The sequence below is a fragment of the Motacilla alba genome, chromosome 4 (genome assembly GCF_015832195.1).
Source record: "Motacilla alba alba isolate MOTALB_02 chromosome 4, Motacilla_alba_V1.0_pri, whole genome shotgun sequence".
Taxonomy (NCBI): domain Eukaryota; kingdom Metazoa; phylum Chordata; class Aves; order Passeriformes; family Motacillidae; genus Motacilla; species Motacilla alba.
The window spans coordinates 44,851,410-44,865,256 of NC_052019.1; the positions used below are offsets into that span (position 1 = coordinate 44,851,410).

Here is a 13,847-nt window from a genome sequence, read left to right on the forward strand (position 1 = left end):
ATGGTAAGTGATGCATTTTGGGGTTGAGGTTTTAAAGTATACAAAGTTTCTATTATTTTTGTACTTTTGCAGTGTTTTGGACACTTGGTGATTTGCAAGGCAAGTGCAATGTAGATCCTTTGCACCAGCAAAAGTCAAACACATATAAACCTGTCCAAGGAAAAGGTACTTACAGCACCATGGTCTCTGCAGAACCTGCATGCAGCGCTTTCAAAAGAGGTTCATAGCGCTCTTCCTAGTGCACAGCCACACAACAAAGAGTGGTTCATTCATTGTTCAGTGCTACCTTTCTTCACCCCAGCTTTTACAAGCCAAAAACCAAATTAGAATCTAGTTTAGACTGCCTTGAATTAATATGAATCCAAAAAAACTAAAGAGACTGCTCAGAGAAACAGCATTTAGGTAAGCAAATGGGATTTACAAGCCCGTGCAGTTTTTGTTGGCTAGTATATATTAAAATGGTAAATTGCAGTCAGCATTAAAAGGAAATGCTTTATAAGAGCAGTAACTCAGACTTTCAACAGTTTCAGGCAATTGCAACAAAAACTATTCAGAAGATTATTAATTTTTACAATTAGTACCTATAATTGTCATAAGAGAATTTGCAGGGTCCAGTAGTCCACCACAAAAATTTATTTTGTTAATTACAGAAAGCTTTCTATACCCTGGGCAAGACTCTGTATTTGGTTTGGAAGAAATACTTTGGTATAAAGTCAGAAAATGTTCATCACTGTTGGTATCTGGCATTTGGAGTTTAAAGCCTCCTGCTAAATCAGTACTGCAAGTTGATATGTATATCCTTTTCTTCAGTATGATAAAGCTTCTGCCTTCCAGTGCCCAGGTTGTGTAGAAAAATCACTTATCTATTCCAGTTCCCATCCACAGGAACACAGATCTGCAGAGCATTTTCCAAGCATTGGAAGGTTGTATTTCCTACTAAGGCTAGAAGTAGAAAACCTGAAGTATGGCAAAATAATTCTCAAGCCAAATGAATTTCATTTAAAAATAAATCTTGAAATACTTGAATCGTGAAATTCTTGAATACTTGAATACTTGAATACTTGAAATCTTGAATCTCAGCATTCTAAAGCAGAAATACACGATGTGATTCACATGATACAGATGTGGCTCACTGCTTTTGGTTCACTGTCCACAGAGGAGAACAAACAGTACCCTCCAGCATTTTTCAACCATCACACTTGATCAGTAAGTTTTCTCTTTCTTAAATTTAGAAAGCACTTTCTGAGAAATCTCTTTCTCTGTATTAACTGGGAATGGCCTGTTAATGCACTGCTGCTGTTCCCCCATCCCAGCTCCTTAAAGGAAAAGTATTTTTGGTCACTCCAGCTTTACCATGGTTAACAATCATATGTCCTTCCCAGAGCAGGAGTCTCTGTAGTGATTCAAAAGTAGCCCTTTTTAGATATGTCAAGTTAGATGCAGGAAATAACTCCTGATTATTGGCCCAGCAAAAGATCAGTCCTTTAAATAACTGTACACATCTTACAAACATTTCAAAGGAAAAGCACATCCATTTGTTAGTGTGAAAACCACACTGGTCACATAACAACATATAATGTTCATTGTCTCTGTGATGTGACCTTGAATCTCATCAAGTGTTCAAGTCTTCCCCAGAAGCAAGTGCTGAACAGTCAGGATAGTGGAGTATTTGAAAACCCCATTAGAATAAAAACAAAAGTGTGGAGGACAGACGCTTTCCCTCTTCTTTTGCTGCCATCCTGCTGGAATCTCCATCCTCTTTCAGTCTCATCCCAACTTTTCTGGCTAAAGCCTCTTTTCCAAAACACCCTGAAGTCCAGTTCAGAGGCTTTCAACCTCTCTTTCTGGATTCATGTCTTCTTAGTGCTCAATTTCTGTCTATGCAGGTGTGTCTCAATCTCTTGCTTAAAAACAAGCATCCCAAGCTGGCCATGGGAAGCCTCATTCATGGCCTTGGACTGCATGCACATTTTGTACTGCTCTGGAGTCAGCTCATCCAGACACTGCTTTTCATGCCACAGATGGAAGAGACCCCTGACAGGCGTTCGGATCACCATGAGGTTGCTGTGAAGGTACTTGCGGTACAGATGCACATCTTCACCACCCCAGCCTTTAATGTCCAGGTCAAAGCCACCTGATACAAACAAAATTCAAAATAAAACTAGAAATCTGTTAGCAAACTCAATGCTGTTAATTGCACTGCAGCTCTTTTCTGACTCCAGTCAGCCCTTTAAAATACACACACTTTCTGTGAACATTAAACTGCCCATCTTCAAATCTTTCACCATCAGAGAAAAGTTCTTTATTTGTAATTTTATTTGTAAGCAGTATTTAGATTCTGGTAATTCTGTTGCACCTAGGAAAAGCCTGAACATCTAACCACAACAATGCTGCAAGTTAGTGATACAGACACATTGGCAAAGGAAAGGGAGGCTGATCATAATTTTCTGTTTTAGCAAAAAGGCAGGTGTATTGGAATGTATTTTTCTTACCTATGTTGATAAAATCAGATCTGTACTGGCAAGTCATCCCAAAACCAAAGTCTCTCCAAAATCCAGTCTCTTTTTTAATAATCTGCACAAAGGGAAAGGAATTTTATTTACATAAAGCAGAAGTGCTTTCAGAGTGAGCATTCTGACCTGAATGTGGTCAGAAATAGGAGCAACTGCCCTTTTATTCTTCCCCATGTGAATCCACAGCTAGTCCTGAATCTGTTTTGGTGGATACTCATTGGATTTATCTATATATCTGCCCACCCCGCCCCCAAACAACTGTGTTCTTAGCTATCATGGATAACCCCCCGATCCAGAACAATCAGGTTTTGCTCCACTCCTGCTGTTGTAGACCAAGTAGAACAATATCACACCTCTAGAGATAATTTCTTTGCAGGCAAAGCATCCTCCAAAATTGTTAGTTTCTGTGGGATTCACACCTGATGTAAGAAACATATTGGTAAACCAGGGAAGCCAGACTCTGCTGTCAGACCAGATGGTGGCATCTGCATTGTGGACCACAAGAGCTCTACAAGAAAACAGTAGTTCTAATCTGATCACACAATCAACAGCTTTTTGATTATGTTGATTTTGAGTAACAAGAATAATTTTCCATCACAGAACTGTTATATTCACCTAAAATTGAACTTCAGAAATGCTTGGTGATAGATATATGTACCATAAAAGCCTTTGTGAAGATGAATGGTCTGCCTTCCTGAGATAGACAATGAAAATATTATTACAGGTAGAAAATCAGAGCACTGAGAAACTATGGCTATAATTATGAAAGGCAGATACCCAAGTACAGATCTCTAAGGTCTTAATTCATGCATGTGAGTGACCTAACCCAATCTGGTAAGACATCCAAGAGCTTCAAGGGACTGGGACAGGCATTTAAATCCTCTGAGCAAGTCAGCAGTACTTCACACTCTTGAATGCCTGGTTAGAAACCTATCCATTACCAGCTGCTTTAGAAAATCTTGACTTGTTGTGACAGAATTTCAGAAGATGAGGAAAGAGAACTTCCATTTCTGAATTTACAAATCCTAGTATTTCCTTTATGAAGAAATGCTCTTCCAAAATTTTCTCTCCTGATTTATCACTCATGCCTCCCCTTTTTGTTCATAACTCTTGTCACTTCAAATGCTTTTTCAAAAAAATTATTTTACTGCTTACATTGCTATACATTTCATTTCTCATTTCTCCTTTCCTTGAAAAAGCCAAGTCACTGCAGAAGCCAGTTAAAAGGAAATAAGATTGTATCTGTCAGGCCTGCACTGCAACAAGAAGTCTGCATCACGATGCCCTTACAGCAAGCTACTCATGTGCATTAGCATTATTATTTCCCATTAGGGCAAGTGGCTGCTGCACAAATCAAATTCTATCCAAGATTTCTGAAGGCTTTTTTTTTTTTTTTTTTCTCCTCAGCAGCCCAAGTTCCAGGACAGAGAGCTAACACTGTCTTGTTTTATTGGCATAGATCTGGCCTTCTGCCTGGCAACTAATGTGGGCTAAAAATATAAAAATATACATAAAAATGTGATTGGCTGTACTTCTTTAAATCAAGAAGCTTTTCTGACATAAGCATCACATTTTATGATTCAAATATTAGCTATAAATATTTTCACAATCCTGACAATGTACTTTGTAGAATTTATGCTAGCTTGAAAGCTAAACTCTATTTCATTTCCTAAGCACAATTTTTACAAGCTTGAGGATCCCTGACAGGCTGTGAGCAGAGAGAGAAAAGCTTATGTGAATCCCATGGTATGATCAGAACAAGTTTCTTCTGAGAAAAAAACAGTACAAGGAATTTTCCAGACTCTTCAGTAAAAGGCTTTCTGGCTATATAACACAGAGAGCAGTAGAAAAGACTTTAAAATATTTTGGATTGACTTTTCAAACCCTCATTCTTCATTTTTATAGAGGAACTGTACAAGGTGGGGGGTAGTGATGACAGAAGACTGGACTCAGATCCCAAGTGATCTTTTTCAACTGTGACTGTCCCTGGGCTCACAGCACCCCTAATTCACACCTACCCAGAACAACAATAGAAGCTGGGATGCTCTGGGGACAGTGTCCAGCCTGGGACAGGATGAGCCCTAGTAAGTGCAGTGCCTGGCAGTGAGAGAGGCAGATGTGGTTAGGACCTGGCCCAGAGGAACTGAATGAAGCTGCATAGTTGGCGTATGTTTCAATTTGAAAATTCAGCCACTTAGCAGCTCTAGTGGGCGGAGGACTGTGACCCACTGACTCTGGAGAGAAGCAAGACTCCCTTCTATCAGGCATTTAGGTTCAACAACAGTGCAACACCAGAGCACAGGAGAATGGAGAAAGTGTCTGCAGCAATGCCAAGCAATGGCTTGGTCACTAACATTCATGTCAACCTCTCATCTGTGTGCTCTTTCTTCCTCACAACAGCTCCCTCCTCATTCAGGAGACTCATACATGTCTTAATCATATGCCTTATGGCAATGTTTTTAAAAATATAGCTTTGTTCTCACATCAAAAATAAGCAGGTGAGATGAAAATCAGTGGAGTTGTGCTGTGTTGTATCAGTGCCAGAATAAAGTGACAGCTCCAAGCATGTGATTTGACTCAGACACTTCAGAAACACACTGTCTGCTCACAGGCAGTTCAATCATGAACTGTGGGAAGGGAAAGGCCACTGTAAGGTGTTCAAGTAAGTGGGGAATAACTGTGACAGCCCCTGGAATTCTCTTTTTACTGACTGATCTGAGGACAGCTCTGCTTTTTACAAATGTCATGTCTTCAAATGCAAATAGTATTCAGTGATAGGAAGAAATCAGAGCAAGTCAAGGACTGTCACCCCAAAATAGCACACCATGGAGGAATTGTTTACTAGATAGGAAATTCCTTCTAACAGAGAAGCAGACATTTAAAAAATTCTTAGTTGCCATGTAAAAACTTCAAAAAGGTTTAAAATAAATGGCACCAATGTACTTCCCAGTGGAAAACACTGTGGAACTCACAGTAAGGTGAATGTTGTAGTTAATTTTGTCTGTGTGGTGGTCACTGTGCACAAGGAATAGGGAAATGCTATCCAAGAGAACATGTACCCTTAAAAAATGCTTTGTTCAAATAAAAGCAGGCATTCAGAGAAGCATGTACTTACCAGCTGCTGTTCTAAAGATGGTATGGAATCATGGTGACCATAAATTATACTGGGGTTATACTGGCTGAAGAGAACAGGATAAAATACCTTCTTCCCTGGAAATGACAATGAGTTATTCTTTTTTTAAAAAGCTGTATAAAACACACTTGTCTCTTACAAGGTACAGTCCAGGCCTGACCAAATCCAGACAAAGTCACACAACTTTTGCACTAAGCCTATGTTCTTTCCACGAGAATGTGAATGTGAGGATATAATTAATAAAAAGATCCTGTTCCAGAAAGCACAGGTGCTGAAGGCAAGAGATTCTATCACTCTGGGAGCAGGAACTGTTACAACTGATTTACAGCAGCTTCATTACCAAGTCAAAGGCAAGAATAGTCTGATGAGGGATTTTACAGAATAGGTGGAACCTGTTGAAAGACAATGCACTTCATGAGGAGCAGTACCTGGCTGTGTGTTCAATCTACAGGAGTTCAAGAATTCGGCTGTGAAGTATATGTCCACATCGCAAAAAAAGAGAACAACATTGTTTCCTTTCCAAAATCGAGCACCAACATCTAATCCTTTGCCCCTGGAAAACTCTTCATTCAACTGGATGAAGGTGAAGTTCTTGAAGTTGGCTGACCTAGAAGGAAAATATTCAGCAACTTACCCTGTCCATCCAGCCCTTAATACAAGTTGGGGGTGGGAGCCCCATATGAAAGAATTAACATAGAAATCAGTAGTATCACAGTTCTGAGAGCAGCTGGAGGGAAGAGATATACTGTTTGACACTTGAGGAGATTTCCTATCTACGTTCAGAGCTTGACCTGTGTACTCACACACTAGCATTCCTGTCACAGATTTCTTTGGGCAGATCTCACAAAAATCCCAACAAGGTTTAGATTAACAAAAATGTCTTCAGTATGCGAATTTCAATTACCCGTGTTTACATTACTGTATCTATACAAGGGTCTTCTTCCTACACAGAGAAGACAAGCAAAAGGCTGCAGTGCCACATGGTCTTGACAAATACAGCTATGTATCCAAACTCAACAGAACAGAACTGGCCAAAAGTATGCAGATCCTTTGTGCTCTACTGAAATTGTCTTCCACCTGCCCTTGGAAGTCAGCTTTCATTCCTAACAGTCAAAGCCACTTTCAAAGAACTAAAGAGTTACCAGTGTGTCTAGGGGGGAGGAAAAAAGAAAATAAAAGCAGTTGCACTGAGGTAAATTGAGTTGAAATCTGCTCTGCACTTCTAAAGACACTCTGTGGGACTCTGGGTAACACCATTTTTATTTGAGACAGAAAGAAAGCTATTTTCTGCAATGCACTTTAGAACCTTTTGGCACAGCTATGAGTTTTGAGTTATCAAGTCTCCACATAGGATTGCTGTATATGAACAGCACCAGATGTTCAGGTACTTACTTAGAGGTATTTTCAAGTATTGATTTGACTTCATTCATTTGTTCCTTTCCAAAGTAAACTACAGTGAGGTGAATTCTTCCATCCTGCTGAATGCCCATTTGCCTGGAGAAAAGAGACAGATTTGTGACTTGTTCCAGAAGTTAGCTTCCTTCAATAACCTACAGCAGCTGGGGAAGGCAGAATAGGGTGAACCTCAGAGGCATTCCTGGGGACACAATTCACTGACAGGCATTCTTGTCCTGAGAAAGTGGCTCACTTTCTCCCTTAGAAGAGACTGAAGTCTTTCAGGCAGATTAGATACTAGCTCTCTAAGCAGCATTTGTAATATTAATAGGACACTGTTAAAAGAGGCCATCGAGCCCCAGGAAGAATGATCAAGCAGGCAATAACTTCAGTGCTCAGGAACACATGAGACGGGGAATTTTTATAATACCCTACCTCATAACCTTGAGTTTTTGTAACAGATATTCCAGAGTTCAGATCTTTGGCATTTACTAAAACCTAAGTATTAAGCAGAAATCAAACACATAGCTCAAGGGTAAGACCAATCTGAACAAATGCTACAACCGTGCCTCGCTTGCACTAAGTTTAGTTAGTAAGAGTTCATCTATAATCAGCAGAGAGATCAGCATGACCAGAGGGCGATTTCTCCCAGTCTAAAAGAAGATAATCAGAATACTAATCAGAAAGCTGATTTAGACAAGGAGCCTATTTTTAGATGGCTGTTATTAGACAAAACATCCCATTGTAAGAATATCTTTTGATAATACAGTCTTTTCTGGGCAGCTTTTTCAAGTTACATCTCAGTTAAATTCTCCCTCTGAACATCATGTCTGTGCTGAAAAATAATGGTTTAAGAGTAACTATGCTGAAAGTTTAAATATATTTCTTTCTTGCCTTTTGTTGCCTTGATATTTTATCTAATGGAGCCTAGCAAAGTGTCTGGGAGCACTGATTCCCCTTTTCCTCAGAAATGCTCCTTTGCAACTACTGCATGACATTCTCATATTGCCACAATTGTATGTGCCCAACAAATAGATAGAGACTCTTAAGTCAGGTACGTGCAAATCAGAAACCCTGATGACTGGAATATAATTGCTTTTACTAATAATCACAATGCATTAAGCAACCAAATGCATTAAGCAACCAAATGCCTTTCAGTCTGTAATCTCAAAAATCACTTTGTGGCACAATGAACTGTTATGTAAAAGCAGCAGTGAGTGAAATTTTGATCACTCTTTTAATTGCATCTTACTTTCCAAGTAAGAAAAAGTAAAGGCAGCATTGAAGGAAACCCACCTGAAATTCTGCATGAATTGCCGAAATTTGCTGGCTCTCTTGGCCAACGGCACAATGACATTAATAAGTGTGTCAGCCATATTGACATTTTCATTTTTCACTTTCATTACAGGACCAAATGGCCGGAATAAAACAATCTTCTTGAACTGATGCTTTGCATCTCCTTTGAAAGTCAGCTCATACAATGTGCCTTTATTTTTTTCTGTACGGTAGATCCCTGCATGAAAACAAAAATGAAGAGATTTTTGTATTAAAGTTGGGCTCCTGGGGGAAAAAAGGGGAAAGTCTTAAGTTGTTACATCTAAGCTGAAAAGGCAGCAGAAGCAATGAGATATTTACTTTTAAACCAATACACAGTCCACTATCATTGGGAGGAGGCCATCACTGTAGCAGGGACACAGCCCTGGGTTGCAGGAGCTGTTTGGTATTCTTGCAGGCACATTCCAAGGCTTGGCTGAGTTACAAACCCCTGAAGATTACCAACTGCTCACTCTCAGTATAACTCAGCAGACGTACTGTCCTTATTTTTCAGACTGCTCCAATTGCACGCTGCAGACATGCATGGTGATGGGATGCAGAGGGACTGCAAAGGCAGTCTGCCTCTCTGCAACAGGAGGATTAGGCCATCTTCCAGAAAGGTAATTTCCTGATGATCACTGGGAGGTTCTGTGGAAAATCCCCTGATAAAACTATGCAAACAGGCCCCAGCCATCAACTTCACCCACTGCCAGTCAGGACAAAATTCTCCTGTTACTCAGCTCTCAAGAGACTGCTATTTTCTTTATGAATGCCCACTCCTGGTCAATAACAGTCTGCAAGGATAACACTGCAGTTTATCAGAGGCTAGACCAGGATACTTAATTCATACAATCACGTATTTATTTCCTGTATGGAAGAAACTTTTGACATACTTGATGGGTGAAATTGATCTGGTTCATGCTGAGAGCCAGCATGAACTATAAAAGCCTTGATCATGCCCCACTGAAATATTATAATATCCTAAATGAGATCAATTTGGCAAAAAGGCAATGGATTTTACCCACTCTAAATGATACTTCAGTCCCTACAGTGTATAGTGAAATAAAGCTTTTTCACTGGCAAATCCATTAGGTTTAGGAAAGAAAAATTAATGCTAATTCTAACTAGTCTTTAAGCCACTGTAAACATCTTAACAACTTAATCAGTACAAAAGTATAATTGCAATGCCTTCCATCTCTTGCAGAAGTTAAAGAGACAAGCACAATTGTCTTGAAAAAAAACCTCCTCCTCTTAACTTGTTTTTCTTTTCCTTCTTTTTTTTTCCTCTCCATCAGGCTAGGAAGCATAGCTTCTTCTGGTTATGAAAAACAAGATCAAAATAAGGCTTGCTTTTAAAAAAAAATTTGATTATTCTCTGATGTGTAACATTGCTGGGCATCTGACTCATAGACTGTCAGCTCTGTCTGTATTTCTTGTGAAAGTCTGGGTCAAAGTTTTCTTCAAAGAGCAAAGTGACATAATCTCTTCATCCTGCATTGCAGCTTTTACATTGGTATAATCAAAAGACTAATGAGGTGTGATTTTATCTGGAGAGAGGTCCGTGGACTGTCTTATCTTCACTATCATTCTCCAAGTGTTTTATTCTTAATGAACACCTCAGCTGGTTAATAATATATCTGCAGATTTGCTGATCTGTTATTCACTTCATGTTTTATGTTTAATATAAGCTGATTCAACAAATGCTCCAATCCTCCTTCTAGCATAGTAAATTAATCTAGGGAGATAACAGCTCCATAATTTTTTTTGCTGCTAATATTTCAAAGTTGTGCCCTTGGCTCCTCCTAGCTTTTTTCATGAAGTCTGCCCAAGCTGCAGACCATGACCTACATCTGTTACTGAACTGGAGCTCATCTGAATAGTGGCCTAATAGTCCCTTGATTTCCTCCTCCTGGTGGCCAGAGAGTAGAAATCTGGGTCTTTGAACTCTGCTCACCCATTTATTCTTACAGAAAGCCTGCTGATGATCTGAGTGCATTATTGGGTACAGTCATTTGCTCAGGCAGTTTTTGAACACAGGTTTTACCAAAGATGTTTGTGTTTGAAAGGTTAAGGCAACCTTCTGACATTCAGCTAAACAAAATTCTAAATTAAATCTGTTTTCCATTTCCTTTAGTGATAAATGTGAACTGAAATTTCACATGCTTGACATAGTGAACTGGCATTTTTTTCATAATAAAAAAGTTCTAAATTAAATTAACAAATCTAATAGTATCTACCACACAATATCTGAGCTTTTGCTTTTACATTCTCTTCTACCTACCCCAGCCAAGAAACAGTGACCCCACAAATTCCACTTTCCTGGAGAGATGTACTATCCAATAAAGGAAACCTTGCCAAATAGGAAGTACCTTAAAGAAGAATGCAAGTTTGTGACCTGACTGGAGTCCCTCCTAGGGCTATGCACACAGAGCCTTCTTCTAACTCCGTAGTTTTGTTCTTGTTTAGTACTTCTACTATGGCTGAAAACAAGTAGCTTAAGTGCAGGCATTTGTACAAAATGGTAATCCAAGAATTTATAATCCTAACATTTTATACTGAAGAGAAGTGTACGTAAGTTTAATGCCCCTAATTAAATATGGCTATTCTTCATGCATATTTAAACTATTTGTTTTTCATTTTTAAAAATGTTCTTTCCTTTTAAAGTATCTTTTTTTTTTTTAGAAGCAGAGAACAAAGTGATTTGCCCAAGGGCAGGCAGTGAGCCTTGGAAATGAGTCTGAATGTCTTGAGTCACTCTGGCAACTCACCCAGCAGAACATCCTGCTTTTTACAAATTTTTTCCATTTCCAAAGGCTCTACTTTATTTGTGCCACTAGGACTTTCTACGTGATTCAGGAAGATGTGTCAAACAGCCTCAAATCCAAGATATGAACTACAAGGAGAGGAAAAAAGTAGTCTCAAAAAAATAAACAAAAAAACCTTTTCCTTTAAAGATAGCTTCTGAAATGAAAGCCCAGGAAAGGCCAGATATTAAATAGGGATAAAAAAAAGGTTAATTGATCATCTATTGCTTCCATTACAGCAGATATGTTTCAGAATATGCACCATTCCTTTCAGAGGCAGACAGAAAAGTCAAAGCCCTTGGAAACCCAATGTAAAAAAGTAAACAGGAGCTCTGTGTCAGCAGATAGGATGGCCCTAAGATGAAGGAAAAGAACAAGTGAGAAGCAAAAATGGCCTGGGCTGAAGAACTGATGAAAGAGCAGTAACTCTCCAGTCTTCAGAGCAGCAATTCCCAGGGCTCTCTAAAGAAATGGAAAATACCTGATTCAGCAGGGCAGACAAACAAATGCCACCTACGTGGATCTACATGAAACGTGTAACTAGCAAACAGCCATGCATTCTTAACAAAATGCTGTTGAGTGGATGACAATTCTAGCCTCAGTTCCACAGACTACAGGCTTCAAGTCTCCTAGTGTCTCTAAAAACACTCCCTGGACTCATGTTCATTAGTTCCCTTCTGTTAGATGATGTAGGAGCCACTATGAGGATTTATCAGAATTTGTTGTCCTCATTTTAATTCAGTACTACAATGGTGTTCCCACTTCACATGCAGTAAAATACAGCATCTTATTCTTTGATGAAAAGCGTCATTTCTTTCTCCCAGTAAGCTGCCATGGCAAAATTCCATCAGATAGACCACTACCAGTAGCTGCCCATTTGAGGAAGCAAAGCTACTCCTTTTTCATTTGCCTCTGAGACCTTGATTAAAATTCCAGTCACTAGACAGCCACATACTTCAAGTAGGAAAACTTTTGATCCAGCATATTTGAAGGTGTTATGGCAGGGCATTTCTTAAAAATCTAGGGATTTTCTGGAACTGTTCATATTAGGAAAGAATATCATCAGGCAGTGATTCCATTCACTTATGGAACACACTACTGAGGGTTGTCAGTCTTCAAATTATTATCTCCATCTCTGAGAAAATGAACAACTCCCAGATCTATTTGGCACTGCTGCTATTTACATAAATTAATGACCAGACCTGTTATCCTGCTTTCTGAGCAACTGGCTTTCTACTGGAAACAGAGCAGTCCTTTGCCTGCTTATAATACACAGAATTTTTTTTCCATGCTGTTTCTTACTGACTCCTCTTGGCAGAAAGCTAGTGAACTTGGTTCATAAGTGGGAGGAATAAGGGCGAGAGGGGATCATTATAGCAGCTGAACACTCAAGTGCCTCTGTCAAGAGAGAAGCTAAGCAGAGCAGCAGCCAGATGGATACATCTCGAGCTCTAGGGAGAAGGTGTGGCTCCCTTGGTTTTGATTAAGGGGGGGAAAAATGGAAAATTCCACTACGTGTAAGCTATTGCTCTGGAAGGAGAACTGAGAATCCTATCCAAATTTCATGTAACAGCAAATCTCTTGAGAAGGAGTTTAATTCCGATGTAAGATACCAGGGTCACAGTCTAATTTCCACACAGAAGTTACTCTGTCTAGAAACTGCAGAGAATGCAACACTAATTTTAAGATACTCCAGCCACAGAGACAAAACATTTCTCCTTAAATACAAAAAGTGTTTGAAGAAACATTTCCCTCTGCAAAGACAAGAATAAATGCACAAAATTTAAAAAAGGAAGAGATACAGACCCCAACTGAGTTTATTGCCACATACCTCTACCCTGCCTGGCAATAAACTAGTACTGAAAAAGTACTGATAGCAGGTGCCAGGATCCACAAGAAGAGAAAAATCCACACAGGAGCCCCAAGAAAATAAGGTTACTGCGCACAACTCTATGTTCTAGCTAGGCTCAGGATCAGCAACACACTTGAGTAAAGCTGGTGTCAAAGGCACCTCTAAGTAGAGCAGAAACAAGGACACAAATCCCACATACTGACAGCAGCAGTTCAGATTTTAAATCCTGTCTCTGGCCCTGATTAACTGATTTTTATTTCAGCACATCTCTCCACCTGATAAACCTTAAGATGAAAGCGGTAGCCCCGCATTTAACATTAGAGGCACACAGCATTGTGTGCTGTTATTGCTTAAGCAGCTGGAAAACACTTAGAGAGTTACTGCTATTACTTTCGGTGCAAATTTGGGCACTCCCAGAAATCTCCAGCTGCCATGGCAGTTCCAGAAAATGAAAACAGCTGGCTTGGGTTAATGGGCTCATGGTTGCTGTGTTGCTGGACTTAGTTACTAAGTTGCCAGAAGCTGACATAGAATCCAGCTTATTACTCATTGTGTAGGCAGTAGCACCTGCAGAGCACTGTTTCCAAAACAAGTTCAGAGTCCAAACTATACTTGAAATGCAGAACTGGAACAGATAACTCAGTCCTCCCTACACATACTGAAGTTACACAGAGCAATGGATTTGTCCTTTGATTGGCAGCTTTTGCCATTCTTGGGAGAATGAAGTTGGGGGAAAAAACAGTGGCAAGAGGTCACAGAGATGTCCAAAGGGATTTGGCAGGGAAATTGTCTGCAAAGTCTCTTTGTTTCCAGCCCCAATACATGGATCACTGCAT

General features: G+C 39.6%; 1 protein-coding gene across 6 annotated transcripts in view; it reads right to left on the minus strand.

Annotated features, from left to right (window-relative positions):
- Window positions 1-91: 91 nt before the first annotated feature.
- Window positions 92-13,847, minus strand: part of CSGALNACT1 (chondroitin sulfate N-acetylgalactosaminyltransferase 1) — a 42,053-nt gene continuing 28,297 nt past the window's right edge. For all 6 annotated transcript variants that reach the window (XM_038135784.1, XM_038135783.1, XM_038135785.1 and 3 more), the window contains 6 exons: window positions 8,338-8,554; window positions 7,039-7,140; window positions 6,075-6,253; window positions 5,629-5,723; window positions 2,493-2,574; window positions 92-2,134 (listed from right to left, as the gene is read on the minus strand). In XM_038135784.1, the coding sequence (XP_037991712.1) occupies window positions 1,851-2,134; window positions 2,493-2,574; window positions 5,629-5,723; window positions 6,075-6,253; window positions 7,039-7,140; window positions 8,338-8,554 (959 nt within the window). In that variant the 3' untranslated portion in view covers window positions 92-1,850. The remainder of the gene's footprint in view (window positions 2,135-2,492; window positions 2,575-5,628; window positions 5,724-6,074; window positions 6,254-7,038; window positions 7,141-8,337; window positions 8,555-13,847) is intronic.